Source organism: Salminus brasiliensis, chromosome 6 (genome assembly GCF_030463535.1).
Source record: "Salminus brasiliensis chromosome 6, fSalBra1.hap2, whole genome shotgun sequence".
Taxonomy (NCBI): Eukaryota; Metazoa; Chordata; class Actinopteri; order Characiformes; family Bryconidae; genus Salminus; species Salminus brasiliensis.
In genome coordinates, this window is record NC_132883.1 from 45,440,802 (window position 1) to 45,460,261 (window position 19,460).

Below are 19,460 nucleotides of genomic sequence, written 5' to 3' on the forward strand. Positions count from 1 at the left end.
TCTTTAATTGATATTTAATCAATAACATTTAAAATAGTCACACACACACACACACACACACACACACTGTGGTCAGTCAGCTATAGACGTGTAAAGAGCAGTACAGTATTTTTAGCTCTGTTCAGGCTCTTGCTCAGTGATTTCTGTAAACGGCGTTTGGTGATTTTGGTTGGGATCGAGAGCTTTTACTGGAATTTTCTCACATTAGCGGCAGAATTGAGGACCACTTACAGGACACGGGTGGGTGGGAGGCACTCAGTGGCCTAATGTTCTGAATCTCTCCGCTCACCGATCCATTTATCAAACGCCAGCTAATGGGTTTTGAATATCGGCCGGAGGGACTCGGTACGCTCGGGCCTGGTCGTGTCTGTGAGGTCAGGGGGTCAGTTTTAGAGGGACGGGTGGAGGCAGGTGGGTGGAGAATGCAGCTCTGTTCAGTATAACTGAAGAAGTAACTATAGTGATGGTGGTTGCAGGGTTGGGAGCGTCCCTACAGAAACGCTTTAGAGGAAGCTGTTTCGTTTCGGGGGCCCTCCCACGTTTAACAACACAAAGTCGGGACCTCCCTATCAGAGACGTCTGGTCTTCATCACACAGGGTCATGGACGGACGCCATACCCTGAGCAGAGGACGTTTCTGAGAAGCTGAGAAAGCCTATAGAACCATTAATAAAGAGTCTGGCCTCCAACAGTCCAGATAATCTACAAGTGGAGGAAATTCGGCCCCACTATTACTCACCATGTAGTACACTATATGTCCAAATATTTGTGGACACCCCTTCTAATGAATGCATTCAGCTTCTTTAAGTTTCACCTATTGCTGACACAGCTTTTCTAGTCCTTGTAGAGAAGTATTGCCAATAGAATAGGACTCTCTGGAGCATGCCAGGCGTAGGCTAGTAGAGGGGTATAAAGCCCCCCAGCATTGAGCTGTGCAATTATTTTGGATGGTATGAACTGGGGAGTTAGAGATAAGGTGGGTTGGTGATCATCCAACATCCTGACGTCACTAATGCACTTGAGGCTGAATGCAATCAAATCCTCACAGCAACCCGTCTCCAAAATCTTGTAGAAACCTTCTTCTCTGGAAAGTAGAGACAGTTACTCCAACAAAAGCAGGATCAGCTCTTTTTATCCCCTTGATTTTAGAAGAAGCAATGAATAAGCAGGTGTCCCAATACTTTTGTCTAATTAGTGGATCACAGGCGACTCTTACATTGAGTAACGTCAATGTTCACCATCAGCTGAACACTGAACAAGAATGATGTGGATGACAGGATAGCAAAAAGGAAGCCTCTATTCTACAGTGAAAGCTTCACACTAGATGTTGGAACATTGCTGTGAGGAGGATTTGGTTGCATTCAGTCTGAAGCCTTTTGGAAGAATGTTCTATGGACTAATGGGCTATGTACCGGCCACTTCTACAGGAGACAGGGAAGTCTGGATAGACTATGAGTAATTCATACTGGAAACTGGATAACAGGTCTTAAAAATAAGCCTAGGGTTCAAGGAGGTTTAGACACAATGCGACATATAGACAAAAGTATTGGGACACAAACAGGTGGCATCTTATTAAAGTAACTTGCTGGAATACGGTGAGCTCTTTTACTGAAGTGTGTAAAGACAGACTGGGTGAGAATGGGTGAAAGCAATACCAGGAGTGGACAAGACTGAATTAAGACTAAGGTCCAAGACAAGGCCAAAGAGAACAAAGACCGAGACTAGGACTAGGAACTGAGTCAAGCTGAAGACCAAGTGTAGACAACACACAAATCAATACAGAGACCAGAAGCAGATGAGATGGAGGCAAGCCCTAAACCAGTAGAGGATGCGACCTGACATTGACAAGGCCGAGGCAGGGCTGAGACTAGACCAAGACTAAAAGAGGCCGTGACAGAGTCAAGATTAAGACCAGAAGACCACCTGCACCTATTACAGAAGCTCCCTGTCATCTCAGTGTGCTATTTATTATTTCACACACCTGCGGCAATAAGACTGAATCAGACACCTGAATTCAATTACTAACAGGTGTGTCCCAATACTTTTTTGCAACTCCTTTTCGTTGCAAGACGAACAGACAGAAAGTCAGACTCTGTGGTGTGAATCTAAAACACATGAATCATTTCTGTGTAAATGAGCTGCGAGAATTAATCAGATGCGTATTACAGTTATTAATTAATATCAAAAGCAGCAGATACACATCTGTCAAAAACAGGAAACTGATCAAAAGCAGCCTGTCTGCTCTCTGCTATAAGAGTGTTTATATATATATATATATATATATATATATATATATATATATATATATACACACACACACACATTATGTTCCTGCTGATTTGGAGTAAACACCACCAACACTGTCATTATTAGCGCTTTCTGTATTAGTAATTACAAGCTGTGTGGAGCGAAACTCAGCTTCACCCTCCTCAGGAGATGCAAACCATCTGCTCTGCACCATTAAGACACACAGAGAAGCGGTGGACAACGAGGGCTGGAGTCCTCACAGTTTGCTAAACAGACCTACAACACCTGGCAGTTAACAGGTGAGTCGAGTCAGGTGTGCTTGAGCAGGACTAGCAGAACTTTGCAGGAACCCGGCCCTCCAGGACATCCTCCGACTCCTACTTCACACTTCTGGGAAGGCTTTACACTAGATGTTGGAACATTGCTGTGAGGAGGACCTGATTGCATTCAGCTCCATGAGAGCGGGAGCATCAGTGAGGTCAGGTTCTGATGTTGGAAGATTAGTTCTGCCACTCCAGCTCATCCCAAAGGTACTGAACTGACCTCCATCGTCACTCTGGAGAACACAGCTCCACTGTTCCACAGCTCAATGCTGGGGGGGTCCAATGCTTGGACATTAGGCAGCATGGTGACCTTGGGCTAAAGTGCTCACGGCTGCTTCATAGCATCCCATTCTATTGGTCGGTGCATTTCTATGGGAATTATACAAGCTGTGTGGGCGTGACTGAATGCCTGTGTCAGCAGTTGGTGCCAAACGTCCAACAAATGGATTTAACAATACACGGCTGTGTCTGAAACTTAACAATTGCTGCCACTGAGGCAGTGTTTGAGGCAGGAAGGCACTCAGTCATGTCTGAATCAGACGTTTGAATAAAACGCTGGCTGACGAGGTTCCTCCGTTTGAAGTTATATTTCCCTAACCAAAGCAGTTAAGAGAAAAAAGGGTCCAGCACCGGAGCAGTGGAGGAGATCGGGCAGTTTGTGTACAATTCCACAAGTTATTTGTGAGAAGAGCAGCATCCTAGTCTTAAAATGCTTTTACTGGGTGAAAAACGTGCACCGAGTTAAGCCTGTGAGCAGGACATGTTGAGTCAGAGGTAATAACAGAACTTGTAGTAGTCCCATCAAGAGTCTCATCAAGCAGTCAAGGCCGAGACCAGGAGGGACAAGAATAAGTCATGAATGAATTAAGAGACTGAGACTAGTAGTGGACAAGACCAAGTCAAAACCTGAACCAGGAGAGGACAAGAGCGAAGACAGAGACTAACGGGGCCAGCTGCCTCTGGTTTCAGACACGGCTCTGTTGTTAATATTCGAGATCTTCTGGCTTGTTAAGATTTGATTCATTGCAGTTTCATCCTGACAGTAGTTCCTTTAGTCCAGCGCCGTCCGGTAGGTCTGATCTAATATTCTGTCACTGGGTCTTTCTCTACAGTTTCTCTCTGAAAGCTCGGCCTGAGTCAGGGTTTTTCCCAGCTCTGTTTCATTGATGCAGTCTCCCTCTCTATCTCTCTCTCTCTCTCTCTCTCTCATACACACACATACACACACTTCTCGTGTTTCACAAGCTAAGGAAGTGCCAAGATGACAGAACTCCATCTGCTGCTATAAAGCCGGGATCAGGTTGCATGAGGACAGCCATTGTTCACAGTGGCCACAAAGTCACACTGAGCAGCAGGTTACGAGTAAATCCTGCTGATTTTAGTATCAGACTGTGCTGTAATACACCACCGTCCACTCGGAAAGCCATTATCAAGCTTAAAAGCTGCATAATCACTTTTCTAAACATCTACAGTACGCTCCTGATCCACCATCACATCTACAGTACACTCCTGACTGACCCACCATCACATCTACAGTACACTCCTGACTGACCCACCATCACATCTACAGTACTCTCCTGACCCACCATCACATCTACAGTACACTCCTGACTGACCCACCATCACATCTACAGTACACTCCTGACCTAAAGAAACATCGGTTTACCCTATTTTACTTTCTGCCTCTCTATCCTCACTAATACCTCTCTCTCTCTCTCCCTCTCTCCCTCTCTCTCTCTCTCTCTCTCTCTCTCTCTCTCTCTCTCTCTCCCTCAGGTATGAACGCAGGTGTAGGGATGCGTCAGCCGCTGTGCTCTGGCCCTGGCCTCTGCAACCCCTGCCTGGACGCCACTAAGGCCTGTAACCTGAACGATAACTGCAAGCGGCAGCGCTCGGCCTACATCAGCACCTGCACGCGGGCCGGGGGTCAGCAGGGTCAGCAGCAGCAGGACGGCTGCAACAGGAAGCGCTGTCACAAGGCCCTGCGGCAGTTCCTGGAGCGCGTGGAGTCGCAGTACACCTTCGGCCTGCTGTTCTGCGCCTGCCGGGACAAGGCCTGCGCCGAGAGACGCCGCCAGACCATCGTCCCCCACTGCGCCTACGAGGACAGAGCCAGACCCAACTGCCTCCAGCTCCGCAAGACCTGCCGGGCTGACGCTCTCTGCAGGTACACACGCACCTGACACTTTGCTCTGTGCACTATATGTGTTTGTGTGTGTGTGTGAGTGGCGGGGGGTACTGCTGATAATACGGGGGGGGGGGGGTGTTACATGAAGTAAGAGAGAGAGTGATAGAGAGAGAGTGGAATGGGTGAGAGAGAGATGGTAGATAATGTTAGAGACACTGATAAAGATGAAGAATAGTAAGGATGGATGTTTAGAGAATGAGAGAGATAGAGAATCATAAAGTCTGTGGGTAAGAGAGAGAGAGAGAGAGAGAGAGAGAGAGAAAGGCCAATCTCTAATATGTGGAAATCAGTAAAATATGAGCAGCTCTTTATGAGGGGGCGTGTCCGAACCTCTGACTGGTGCCATAAGTCTTTATAGCTGTAAGCTGGGGATGTGAAAGTCCAGTATGTATGTATGTGTGTGTGTGTGTGTGTGTGTGTGTGTGTGTGTGTGTGTGTGTTTGAAAGCTATTGTACGCTGTTCTCATGACTGAGACTTTGCCAAGTGTGTAATTGGCGAGTGTTGGAGAAGGCCTCCATTAGCAGCAGTGAAGACTGGCTGCTTAATTGACAGGACAGTGTTCAATTAGGCCAAACTGAACATTACTGCATCACTTTACTGCCGTCTATTGTGCTTTAACTGCCAGTCTCGCTGTTAACACACACTGCGTCCTCCACCAGCGGCCCATTCACACACCACTCTGTCAGCAGTTCATATATCAAACCCCTGAAGAGGTTCTCACAGCTACCCTGCTTCTACCCACAAGACCTTCAGCGTCGGTGCTGAAGGGCGAAAAATACGAAGAACACACCTGAACGATCCAACTGATGGTCTATTCCTATTCAGTAACAATCTAACAAGGTCCTGACAACCCAGCAGTACACTAGCAACCACCTTACGTAGCAACCATGAGCACAGTGACCTCTAAAATATTTTTTTTACCGCCTAACAGCAGCCAGGCATCCTGGAACACCAGAGCAACCACCGTTCAGCAGCCATTAGAGATTTCACAGTAACCTTCGAAACTATATTACATACCTAACTACACCCTAGCAACCACTGGAGATACCATAGCAACCACTTAGCAGCATCCTAGCTATCACCAGGACGACTGCTCAGCAACCATGAGGGATACCAAAGTAACCATCTAACAACATCTTAACCATCACCTCCAATACCATTGAAAAAACACCTAGCAACCACTATCAACCCCTATCAATCATAGCAACACTCTACCTAGCAAACACCAGAGACTGTTGCAGCCACCTTGAACATCCTGTCAACTGTTCAGGAACTATGGGGATACCACAGTAACTACCTAGCAACACCCGAGCAACCACCTCCAGTCCAATAGTTAACACTTAACAACACCCTGTCAGCGACCAGAAATACCATATCAACCACACAACAACCATAACAGATACAACAATAACCTTCAACCCCTAACAACCATCAGAGACACCATAACAACCGCCTGGGACACCATAGCAAGCTACAACCTAGCACCCACTTGGAATCACATAGCAGCCACTTAGCAACAAACTAGCAACCATTTTTACAGAAAACACAGAAACTACATAGCAACACCCTTACAACCACCTGGAACCGCCTAGCAGCTCTTGTCAGGATATTAACCCAGCAGTGACACTTGCGTGGTGTAAAGACCCAACACCCAACAGCACACACATACACACACATACACACACACACGCTAACATGCTGCTGGGAAACAAACATAAACACAAGACTGTGAATATACTTCACACTTCAGTGGTCTGTTATCGTTCCTCTGACAAAACACATCTATAATAAGCGTTTCCATAGCGATGCAAATTGCGTCCTGAATGTGTGCAGGTTCAGATTCTGCCGTACTGACACACACATACACACATATACACACACACACTCACACACATACAGGCTGCTCAGACTCCAGCTGTAATGAAGGGCTGTTTTAATGCTGACGTGATGCTTGTTGTAGTAGCCTTTATGAGTAGAATAATCTAATTAAGGGCACGGCTGCACGGAGCGCATGCACATAATAAGATAAGCATTCAAGCATTAAGCAGAGAAATGATCTGGATTCGGTCCCGAGCGCTGGAGAGATGGAACAGCGTGCTCATGTGCTGATGTGCTCAGCTCTAGGCTAGCTAAATGGGTGTAGCTCTTCACAGAGGGCTGGGTGAGTGGGTGTAGACTGTATATAGCTCAAATCAGAGGTTCTAACATGTTTGAATGTGGATTTCTGTAGAAGATGTGACTTAATTACATCTTAGTCAAATAAAGTGTCTAAACTTTTGAGTTTTGCCATAAATACTCTCAAAACAAAGCAGCCCTTCAGGAACCGCACCCCGGTAATCATCAAAACCATGACGGACACCATAGCAATCAATAGCAACACCTGTAACGATCTGTAACTCCGCAGCAACCGTTCAGCAATCAGGAGGGTTGCCATAGTAACCACCAAAAAGAAATACCCTAGCAACTGCCTCTAGTACCATCACAACCACGTAGCAATACCCTAGCAACTACCTGGAACACCAGAGTAACCATAAGAGCTCCCACAGTAACTACCAAACAATACCCTAGTAACCACCAGGAACACCCAAGCAGCCATTCAGCAACCATTAAGGTATACAACTGTTACCACCAAAAATCATGATAAACATCTAAGAACAGCCTTGCAACCACCGTAGAAACCACAGCAACCACCTAGAAATACCCTTAGGAACCATGAGGGATATCATAGTAACCACCAGGCAACACCCTAGCAGCCACGAAAGCCCTGGCAACCATCAGTAAAAACTCCAGAAATCATGTTGGACACCTAGTGTAGCAACCACCGTGGAAACCACAGCAACCACCTAGCAATATCCTAGCAATGATCTGGAGCACTATAGAAACCATGAGGGAAGCCACAGTAACTGCCAAACAACACCCTAGCAGTCACCTGATCAACCACCTGAGATACCATAGCAACATCTCTGTCAGCAGTGGGTGTATTAGTTCAGCCTGTGTGTGTGTGTGTGTGTGTGTGTGTTCTGCAGAGAGAGAGAGAGAGAGAGGGTGGTGGTGCTGATGTGCAGTGATGGTTCAGACAGTAGAGATTAGGGGATTAGTGTATTATAGCAGGATTTGCAATCCCCCCCCCCCCACACACACACACACCACACACACTCCACACAGCCGACACTGATACACACTCATGCTAATGCCAGTGTGTGTGTGTGTGTGTGTGTTCTTCATCCTCACTAATGTCCCCTCGTGAGTGATGTTATTAAAGCTGAATGTCAGCTGGCGATCACAGCAGTGTGTGTCCAGTGCTCCGACTGTGGTGGAGCCTGAGTCTCTCACAGTGGGAGCGCGAGTGAGCACACACACTGCTGTGTGTGTGTGTGTGTTAAATGGACTGTGTGTGGATCTGATACCCGGACGGTCAGTGTTCCCCTAACCCCTCTGACAGTGTGTGTGTGTGAGTGTGTGTGTGGTGTTTCTGCAGTACTGCACTATTCAGGGTTAGCAGCTGTGAACTTCTGACCCCCCACCCTCTCTCTCTCTCTCTCTCTCTCTTTCTTTCTCTCTGTCTCTCTCTCTCTCTTTCTCTCTGTCTCTCTCTCTCTCTCTCTCTCTCTCTTTCTCTGTCTCTCTCTCTCTCTCTCTCTCTCTCTCTCTCTCTCTCTCTGCCCCCCCCCCCTCTCTCCCTCTCTCTGTCCCTCTCTCTCTCTCCCTCTCTTTCTCTGTCTCTCTCTCTCTCTCTCTCTCTTTCTATGACACAATTGAATCCCATTATATTCTCAGATTCCTCTTGAGGTCAACAGCTCTGGGTACACACACACACACACACACACACACACACACACAGCTGTGAGTGCTCCAGGCTGCTGGATGAGTATCCTTGTTTGTGAGTGGTGTGTTTGATACTGACAGCACTGATTCAGAGTAGAGGACAGGAGATTATCTGTGTGTGTGTGTGTGTGTGTGTGTAGAAGTAACACTCAGTCAGAGTGCGGGATCCTCAGCCCAGCCAATAATTAGCAGTCTTCAGCTGTGTATCAGTGCAGGTGTGTCAACTCCCAGTCTCAGCTTCAGCACCATCAGCATCATCAGCACCATCAGCATCATCAGCACCATCAGCATCATCAGCATCATCAGTGCAGCCAAGCCAAGCACCCAGTGCTCTGTACAGCTGAACACAGTAACTGCTCAGAGCAGAGACTATGAGATCTTTCACCTTCACGCTGCCAAGCTCCTGTTCTACCACCTCCCAGTGCTGTTCTACTGAATTCAGATCCAGTGACTGGGAAGAACCAACACTACACTCATCGTCTTCTCATCATAGGCTACGACTTAAACTACACCCTATTCACTATATAGTGCACTATTTTGAAATACACCTAAAACTGCAGCCTGTTCACTTGATAGTGCACTATTATGAGCTATGTTTACATTTGCATCCTATTCACTTGAAAGTGCACTGTTTTGTATTATGTATGAAACAGTTTCCTGTTTACTTAGTAGTGCACTATTTTGGGTGAAATTCAGCTTGTGAAATATCTGGCAACCTGACGCACTGTAAACAGGCTGTCATTGGTTCATAAAGGCCGCTGTTGACTTTGTGTGTTGTGTAACATTTTAATATACAGTTATAAAGTTTGGAGACGCTATTAAAAGAGAGCGCCGCCTCTGGGATCTGCTTTGCTGGAGCTGCAATAACAGCAGAGCGTCTCTGGAGAGCGAGGTTCACCTCGCCGCGCTTGTTTTCTCACCTGTTTCTGTTTCATCGCCGCTGTTTGCTTTATTTCGGATCAAGCCGGCGCTTCTCAGGTAAATCCGCTCTCTGTGAGCCGGAATGAGCAGATCCAGGATGATGCGCAGCGCTCTGTCATTTCAGATCATCTCCACATTGATCTTCTGTCTGAGAGGGGCGAGGCGTGACTGCAGTGATTATGACGGCAGGTCTCGTCCAGGAGGATCTTTGATGTGTGCGATTGGGAAATCTGGGCTCTGTCATTTTCAGTTTGGAAATCAGTTCTTCGTTCAGGCCGCGCTGAAGAAGCGCCGCTTCTGAGAGACATCTCACTAAGCTCTGATGCATCTGCGTATGTGGGTTCTGACACCGTATGACTCAGTTATCTAGAACATGGGCTGAAGTGCAGACACGGCTCAGGTAATTGTTTTTATGGTTATCGATTCCCGTCAGTCATACAGCATAAAAACTAACCGACTGCATGTAGCAGAAGAGGAACACTGGGGCGTGTCCAATCTGCACCCTATTCACTACATAGTGCACTACTTTGTGCTATATCTAAAAGTGTGCCCTATTCACTACATAGTGTACTACTTTGTGCTATATCTAAAAGTGTGCCCTGTTCACTATATAGTGCACTACTTTGTGCTATATCTAAAAGTGTGCCCTATTCACTATATAGTGCACTACTTTGTGCTATATCTAAAAGTGTGCCCTATTCACTATATAGTGCACTACTTTGTGCTATATCTAAAAGTGTGCTCTATTCACTATATAGTGCACTACTTTGTGCTATATCTAAAAGTGTGCCCTATTCACTATATAGTGCACTACTTTGTGTTATATCTAAAAATGTGCCCTATTCACTATATAGTGCACTACTTTGTGCTTTATCTAAAAGTGTGCTCTATTCACTATATAGTGCACTACTTTGTGCTATATCTAAAAGTGTGCCCTATTCACTATATAGTACACTACTTTAGCTAGCATCTTAAACTCCGCCCTCTTTACTATGTTGTGAACTATATATTGGGCACTATATATTGGGCTAGGTCTCTGAACCCTATTCTCTACATAGTGCACTATGTGGAGCAATGTCTAAAACTCCATCTGGTCTATTCACTATATAGGGCACTATTTTCTGTTACATCTAAAACTGTGCCTTATTACCTACATAGTGTACTATTTTGAGCTACATGTCCAGCTACTCCCTATTCCCTATATGGTGCTTTTGGACTGTGTTTACAACTACACTCTATTCACTATATAGTGCACTAGTTTGGGCTATACCTGTAACTCTGGCCTATTCACTATATAGTGCACTAGTTTGGGCTATACCTGTAACTCTGGCCTATTCACTATATAGTGCACTAGTTTGGGCTATACCTGTAACTCTGGCCTATTCACTATATAGTGCACTAGTTTGGGCTATACCTGTAACTCTGGCCTATTCACTATATAGTGCACTAGTTTGGGTTATGTCTAAAACTTCTCCCTGTTCCCAACATATTGCATTTTTAAGCTACATGTACAACTACTCCCTATTCCCTATCTAGTACTTTTGGACTGTGTCTAAAACCACACTCTATGCACTGTATAGTGCACTATTTTAAGTTACATCTATAACCTCAGCTTACCTACAGTACTCACGGTATCTTGGGCTATGGCTTTAGTCATGCTCTCTTTGCTATGTTGTGCACTATATAGTGGACTATTCGGGGCTGCATTCAAAACCTAATCAATGCACAGAAGAATCTTGCGGTGGTCTTTATACCATCCGGGAACATGTTGGCACTGTATGAGTGCTCGATTGTGAACCTGGAGGTTTCCTCAGGACAGACATCATCGTTAATGGATGTGTTTCTACTCAATTAAAGATGCGTCTGCAGTTTATAGTCAGACTTCATTAGCGCTGATGCTCACGATGATTATTAACTCAGATTTAACCTTAAAGGTTATCGTAGGACAATGTCTGCAGGTCTTGCCCCAAGACAGGGCAGCCAATCAGAACAGAGCTCATTTACAAATATCACTCTTAAAGGCACAGTAACGACAGTCTGAGTAATACAGTACAAGAAAAATGAAGGTCAGTCAGCTTTGGCCTCGTTTTGGGGATTTGATTTATATATATTTATAAATGAAGCTGACAGTGGTTCTTTACATTGTATCAGAAGTTCATGATGAACGGACCAATAGAAATGCTCCAAAATGACTCAGATTAAACTCTTTTTACATTGGCTTCAATTAAAACTTATAAAGGTTTGTACCTACTCCTGTAAAGCTGCTGTTCAGGAGATACGAGGTTTTTGCAGGACAGCTCCTCAGCAGCCGTGTCCTTGTTCTAACTCAGAAGTCCTCATTATGTCTTTGGTGTAAATAAACGCTGGCTAGCACACACTGTTCTCCCCAAAGTGGACCACTTAGCCTCACTTTAGTAAATCTCAGAGGGCGCACTAAATCATAGATGGTTTTAAGGAGAAGTGTTTCTTCAGGCTTCAGAGCAACTAGGAGGACGGCCCAGTTTGTAGAGTTAGAGTTAGTAGAGTTAGTAGACTTAGTTGAGTTAGTAGAGTTTGTAGAGTTAGAGTTAGTAGAGTTAATAGAGTTACTAGACTTAGTTAAGTTAGTAGAGTTAGTAGAGTTAGAGTTAGTAGAGTTAGAGTTAGTAGAGTTAGAGTTAGTTGAGTTAGTAGAGTTAGTTGAGTTAGTAGAGTTAGAGTTAGTAGAGTTAGAGTTAGTTGAGTTAGTAGAGTTAGTTGAGTTAGTAGAGTTAGTAGAGTTAGAGTTAGTAGAGTTAGAGTTAGTAGAGTTAGTTAGTTGAGTTAGTAGAGTTAGTTGAGTTAGTAGAGTTAGAGTTAGTAGAGTTAGAGTTAGTAGAGTTAGTTGAGTTAGTAGAGTTAGTAGAGTTAGTAGAGTTAGAGTTAGTAGAGTTAGAGTTAGTAGAGTTAGTTGAGTTAGTAGAGTTTGTAGAGTTAGTTGAGTTAGTAGAGTTAGAGTTAGTAGAGTTAGTTGAGTTAGTAGAGTTAGAGTTAGTAGAGTTAGAGTTAGTTGAGTTAGTAGAGTTAGAGTTAGTAGAGTTAGAGTTAGTTGAGTTAGTAGAGTTAGTTGAGTTAGTAGAGTTAGTAGAGTTAGAGTTAGTAGAGTTAGAGTTAGTAGAGTTAGAGTTAGTAGAGTTAGTTGAGTTAGTAGAGTTTGTAGAGTTAGAGTTAGTAGACTTAGTTAGTAGACTTAGGGTTTCTGTGGTATCCAGTGTCTCTGTGGTATCCAGTGTTTCTATGGTATCCAGTGTTTCTGTGGTATCCAGTGTCTCTGTGGTATCCAGTGTTTCTATGGTATCCAGTGTTTCTGTGGTATCTAGTGTCTCTGTGGTATCCAGTGTTTCTATGGTATCCAGTGTTTCTGTGGTATCTAGTGTCTCTGTGGTATCCAGTGTTTCTGTGGTATCCAGTGTCTCTGTGGTATCCAGTGTTTCTATGGTATCCAGTGTTTCTGTGGTATCCAGTGTCTCTGTGGTATCCAGTGTTTCTATGGTATCCAGTGTTTCTGTGGTATCTAGTGTCTCTGTGGTATCCAGTGTTTCTATGGTATCCAGTGTTTCTGTGGTATCTAGTGTCTCTGTGGTATCCAGTGTTTCTATGGTATCCAGTGTCTCTGTGGTATCCAGTGTTTCTGTGGTATCCAGTGTTTCTGTGGTATCTATTGGTATCCAGTGTTTCTGTGGTATCCAGTGTCTCTGTGGTATCCAGTGTTTCTATGGTATCTAGTTGTATCCAGTGTCTCTGTGGTATCTGTGTTTCTGTGGTATCTATTGGTATCCAGTGTTTCTGTGGTATCCAGTGTTTCTGTGGTATCTATTGGTATCCAGTGTTTCTGTGGTATCTAGTTGTATCCAGTGTTTCTGTGGTATCTGTGTTTCTGTGGCATTCAGGGTTTCCGTGGCATCCAGTGGTTCTAAGGTATTCAGTGCATACTTAAACCAGTCTACACAGAATGTAAATATATATATATGACATAACTATAAAAATACTTCTATAATTATACATTACATTTAGATCACACAGTCAGGTGACAGTAGTGACCCTGGATTAGGGGTTAGCTGGGAGATGCCAGCCTCTGAAGCTGTTAGGGTCATATTCATGCCTGAGCTGAAATATTCCCACCATGAGCTCGGCTGTTATTGATCCAGCCTGCCCCGTTAGTCTTAGGGTCAGCGAGCTGCCTGAATCTGATAGCCTTCCTAATCTCTCTCTCTCTCTCTCTCTCTCTCTTGCTCTCTCTCTCTCTCTCTCTCTCTCTCTCTCTTGCTCTCTCTCTCTCTCGCTCTCTCTCTGTGGTAGGGCGAGTGACTGTGGGAAGTGTTCCAAATACATGTCCTTGAATAAACTCATTCTGCAGAAAACCCTAAACCTAGACCGGCTTTGTTAGTTCATGTGTCTGCTTGCATTGTAATCCAACTCCCATCACCCCTGTTTACATCGTATCGACAAAAGTATTTGGACACCTGCTTATTCATTGTATATTCTGTTATCAAGGGTATTAAAGAGCTGATCCTGCTTTTGTTGTAGTAACTGTCTCTACTGTCCAGAGATGAAGACTTTCTACTAGATTTTGGAGGAGCATTGCTGTGAGGATTTGATTGCATTCACAACAGTAGTAGTTAGTGAGGTCAGGATGTTGGATCTCATCATCCCCAATTCCTCAACTTATCTCATCCCAAAAGTACTGGTTGGAGCTCCACCACCATCATTCCAGAGAACACAGTTCTTCCACTGCTCCACAGATCCTCAATGCTGGGGGGCTTTATACCCCTCTACTAGTCCACTCCTGGCATTAGGCAGTATGGTGCCCATAGTTTCATGATTACTATCTGCTCCTGCAGAGAGTCCTATTCTATTGCCAGTACTTCTTCTCTACAGGGACTAGGCAAGCTGTGTGTGTGTGTGTATTGGGTGCAACTTACAGCAGCTGAATGCATTTATTATGAGAGGTGTCCATAAACTTTTGGACATGTAGTGTATCGAACATGTCTCAGCGGCGTATTTCTGGATTCGCTGACTCCACTCTTGTATATTTTTTGTGAGTCTCGGAGGTTGAGCTCCGCTCCTCTGCAAAGGCGTCGCGGGACTCGTGGGGTTAGAGGGGTATGTCGGCCGGGCTGAGCTGAGGAATTCTGAGTGCAGATCGATGCGGTGCTGGAGACTCGGAGAGGTGTTCCCCTCACAGCGCCGTGATTTGTCGAAGGGATTGGAGCAGAGCCGTGCAGAGAGCAGTTCGATTTGAACACGGGTACCTCGACCCACTCCTGCCCTCACAAGCTCACAGAGGATCATGGGCGAGAGACACAGAGAGAGAGGTAGAGAGAGAGAGCAGCATGACCTGATGGAAGATGGGATGTTCTCTGTGTTTATTTAAGCTTCAGCTGCTCCCTCGGTTCTCCACTGAGAGCACAGAGAAGTGAACAGCGGGCGGCTGCAGGCCCACCTCTGAGGTCATCTTCATTCTGACTGGTTCTGAGGAGGTCTGTTGGAGGTTCACGTTATTTTTTTTTTGCCTTCCCGTCAGTGTGCTGGGGAGGGGTGTACAAAAATACTGATATATCAAAGTATTGCGATATTATTTTTGTAATACTGTAAAATACACACTACGAAGAAGTACTGCCAATAGAATAGGACTCTCTGGAGCAGATTAACATTGATGACCCTATTGGCTCCATGCTGCCTAATAATGCCAGGCGTGGGCTAGAGGGGTATAAAGACCCCCAGCATTGAGCTGTGGAGCAGTGGAAGAACTGAATGATGGTGGTGGAGCTCCATCCAGTACTTTTGGATGTGATGAGGTGGGGTGGTGATCATCATCCAACATTCTTGGCATTCACACACCTTTTAGGCACTGGATGCAATCAAATCACAGCAGTGTTCCTCCAAAATCTAGTAGAAAGTCTTCTTCTCTGGACAGTAGAGACAGTTACTCCAACAGAAGCAGGATCAGCTCTTTTTAATATCTATGATATCAGAAGAAGCAATGAATAAGCAGGTGTCCACATACTTTTGTCTTTTCTTTTACTCAGATTTGATGCATATGCTGGTGTACTTTTATACTATGACAGTTGTTTCTAGGAATATTGAATGTGTATGTGTTGTATAGCATTTTTTCTCCCAACGCAGAGCCCTACCACAGGGTTGACAAGTCCCACAAAAACCTTCCTTCCAAAATCTAACTAAACCCAATTCAGACGGGATTAAAAGTACATGGTGTCCTGGGGTGCCTTCCATGTTCTCAGGAGCTTCTCTGTGATTTATTTCCGTCTGGATTGGCCGTGTCTGTTTTCCTCCACCTTCTCCGAGACTATGACAGCCTGAATTACCTGCTGTTTTCCGCCGAGCCCAGCACTGATCGCGTTAGTCCCGTTCGGATTCACATCTCTGTGATCTACCAGACAGGTGTCGCCTCGCATTGGGGAGCAAAAGGGTTCTTGGTCGCTGTAATGTTCCATATTTTGCACATGTTCACTATTTGGACATAAGTATTGGGACAACTACACATTTACACCTACTGGAGCTTTTATATGCCGTCCTGTTCTAAACCCACAGGCATTAATAAGGAGCTGATCCTCCTTTAACAGCAGCTCTACCAGCAGCAGCAGGTCTGGAGCTCTGCAGTTACTGGAGGCTTTTCTGCACTATGAACTCTATGAGCTCAGCACTCTGCCCTGACCCCACTCTGTAACTTTACGTGGTCTGACAGACACTCGGTGGCTGAGCTGCTCTCTGTGAGCTGTTCCTCCTAAACTCTTCCACTGTTCAATAATAACACCACTCACAGCTGATGGAGGAAGATCTAGATTTCACCAGCTGACTTGTTGTTGTTGGTGCAGCGGTGTCTCCTATTACATACAGAACCACGCTGGAGTTCAGTGAGCAAGGAATGAGCAGGTGTCCCAATACTTCTGTCCATATAGTGCACTTTGAGTAACCAGAAAGACGCAGTGATTAATTCTAGCGCTCACATTACAGCCTACTGTGATGTGAGTGCTGAAAATTCAGGATCACGATATCGAGATCTGGGCGACCGGTGGATCGTGCAGCTCTGCTGTGAAACACAACTAATTAAAAGACTAAAACTGGAGGCATTTTTCTTTTTAACGTTCTGAAAGTCAGCTGTGCTGGTGTGTGTAAAGACTAACTGTAGGAACGCAGAGCCCGGGGCAGCGCCATATGTTCTGACACCCACACACACACCCCCACACACTCCTACATACACACACACATACTATCCAATTAAGTATTGATGGATTTGCTTTGTGCTGTGGAGAGAAGGCGCGTGTCGATGCTGAGCTGAAGGACAAAAGGCAGAACGAAGTTGGACTGAGACTTCAGCTTGACCCTGAAGGCCATGAAAACTCAGTCCACTCCTCACACACAAACACACACCGGCTGACCGCAGACGGCATCGCTGACGCACTGCGCTGCGTCACGCCGCCCCAGCTTCACCTGCAGTCTCTAAGCCTTCGCTCATTATTGTATGGCTGTAACTATTAAAGGACATATATCGGGTCTGAGTCAAGCCCAAGTCTTTGCAGTAGTCCAATCTGAGTCAAGACGAAGACCAGAAGCGAGCAAGGCTGAGTAAAGACCTGTTTTGTGACAGCAGGACACTTTAAGTCAGAGTCAGGACTGAGACCAGGACTGATCAAGGCCGAGTCAGGATTGAGATTAAGACACCACATCGAGTCTAAGTCAAGACAAAGACCAGGACACATAAAATCTCAGTCAAGACTGAGAACTCAAGTCTGAGTAAAGACGAAGACCAGGACTCATCAATTTCTGAGGCAAGACCAAGACCAGGATTTATTGTGTCTGAGTCAAGATCGAAACCAGGACATATCAAGTCTGAGCCAAGACTGAGACCAGGACTCTTTGAGTCTTAGTCAAGACCAGGACATAACCCGCCTGAGTCAAGGACTCATTATTAAGACATCACATTGAGTCTGAGTCAAGTCTAAGATTTTGTTATGGTCCAGTCTGAAATCAGGATTGTTGAGTCTGAGTCAATAGAAAGACCAGGACTCATTGTGTCTGAGTCAAGACTCATTAAGACCGAAATGACAAGGACACCTTGAGTCTGGGGCAAGGCAGAGGCCAGGACATATCAAGTCTGAATCAAGATGACCAGGACTCTTTGAGTCTTAGCCAAGATCAAAACCAGGACATATCCAGACAGGGTCTCATTGTTAAGGACTCATTATTAAGACATCATATTAAGTCTAGGACTTAGTCAACATAGTCAACTCTGAGATCAGGATTTGTTGAGTCTGAGTCAAAATCAAAACCAGGACATATTAAGTCTGAGTTAAGACTGAGACCAGGACTTTTTGAATCTTAGTCAAGAGCAAGACCAGGACATAACCAGCCTGAGTTATTACTCATTATTAAGACATCACATTGAGTCAATACAAAGACCAGGACATAACCAGCCTGACATCACATTGAGTCTGAGTCAAGTCTAAGATTTTGTTATGGTCAAGTCTGAAATCAGGATTGTTGAGTCTGAGTCAATAGAAAGACCAGGACTCATTGTGTCTGAGTCAAGACTCATTAAGACCGAAATGACAAGGACACCTTGAGTCTGGGGCAAGGCTGAGGCCAGGACATATCAAGTCTGAATCAAGACTGAGACCAGGACTCTTTGAGTCTTAGTCAAGATCAAAACCAGGACATAACCAGCCTGGGTCTCATTGTTAAGGACTCATTATTAAGACATCACATTAAGTCTCATTCAAAGCTAAGACTTTGTTATAGTCAAGTCTGAGATCAGAACACCCAATACAAAGACCTGTATTGATTGAGTCGAGACTCATTAAGACAGAATCAAGACCGAAATGACAACACCACGTTAAGTCTGAGTTGATTTTAGACTTGTTATGGTCAAGTCTAAAATCAGAACATCAGGATATATCGAGACTGAGACAAGCCTAGGACAGGCTGAGTCCAAGTCCAAGATCTAGAGTTTGTAGTAGACAAGTCAGAGAGCAGGACATATAGAGTCTGAGTCGAGACCGAGACTTTGTGTGGACTCGGGCACTACACCCTCAGTTATGACCCTGCGGGACAGAGCGTTTGTTGTGAAAGCGCATCAAACAACTGCTTTGTCTTTTTACTGTCTTTGTCCTCGTGGACAGCTTCCATATGTCCCCGCAACCACTAAATGGTAAAGTTTTCATCAGACGGGGATTTCGACCTCCCAAAGAGATAAATACACAGACTCTGTCACACACACACACACACACTCCACCCACGGCAAGCGTGCTGCTCTGGCACGCCGTCCTGTTCAAGCTTGAAGTCATGTTTATCTGCCGTATGTTAGTAAACAGACGTCTGATTAAAAACAATAAAATGCTGATTCGTGACAAAGCAGCGCTACGGCAGAAGCACAGCGCGGTGCAGCTACAGGGTCCAGACGCTTATCTGTAATAAACAGGGCCGAGCGCGCCGTGTTCTCTGCCGTATTGTTTATGATCAGACTCGCCTGTGGGACAAAGCTGCTCTGGAGTTCTACAGACCCAGAAACTCTGAAAGACTGGAGGATGGAGATCCCCCTCTCTGCTGCGTCCACTGAGGGTCACTCGACCTGACTTCAGACTCAAAAGCTCTTTATCTGGACAGTAGGGGTTCATTTCCTGAAAAACACCAGCGTTACTAACAGTAGTGGATTGATCTGTGTGGGTGGGTGAGCTTAGCCACTTCCAGTCCTCCACTGGAGGAAGGCCAGTGACAGTGTCCAGGGTTCATCTTCTTCTTTGTTTTCCAGGTTGGGTGAGGGGTGGGCAGTGTATGATAGTTTACTATGTGCCCAAATGTTTGTGGACACCCCGTCTAATGAATGCATTCAGCTACTTTAAGTTGCTGACACAGATGTGCAAATGCACACACAGCTTGTCTAGTCCCTGTAGAGAAGAAGTACTGCCAATAGAATAGGA

The 19,460-nt window shown here is 45.2% G+C and overlaps 1 protein-coding gene across 1 annotated transcript in view; it reads left to right on the top strand.

Moving 5' to 3' along the window:
* gfra2a (GDNF family receptor alpha 2a) overlaps nt 1-19,460 on the top strand; it is an 85,516-nt gene that overhangs the window by 44,004 nt on the left and 22,052 nt on the right. The window contains exon 4 of the mRNA XM_072682575.1: nt 4,346-4,736. Coding sequence (XP_072538676.1) covers nt 4,346-4,736 — 391 coding nt within the window. The remainder of the gene's footprint in view (nt 1-4,345; nt 4,737-19,460) is intronic.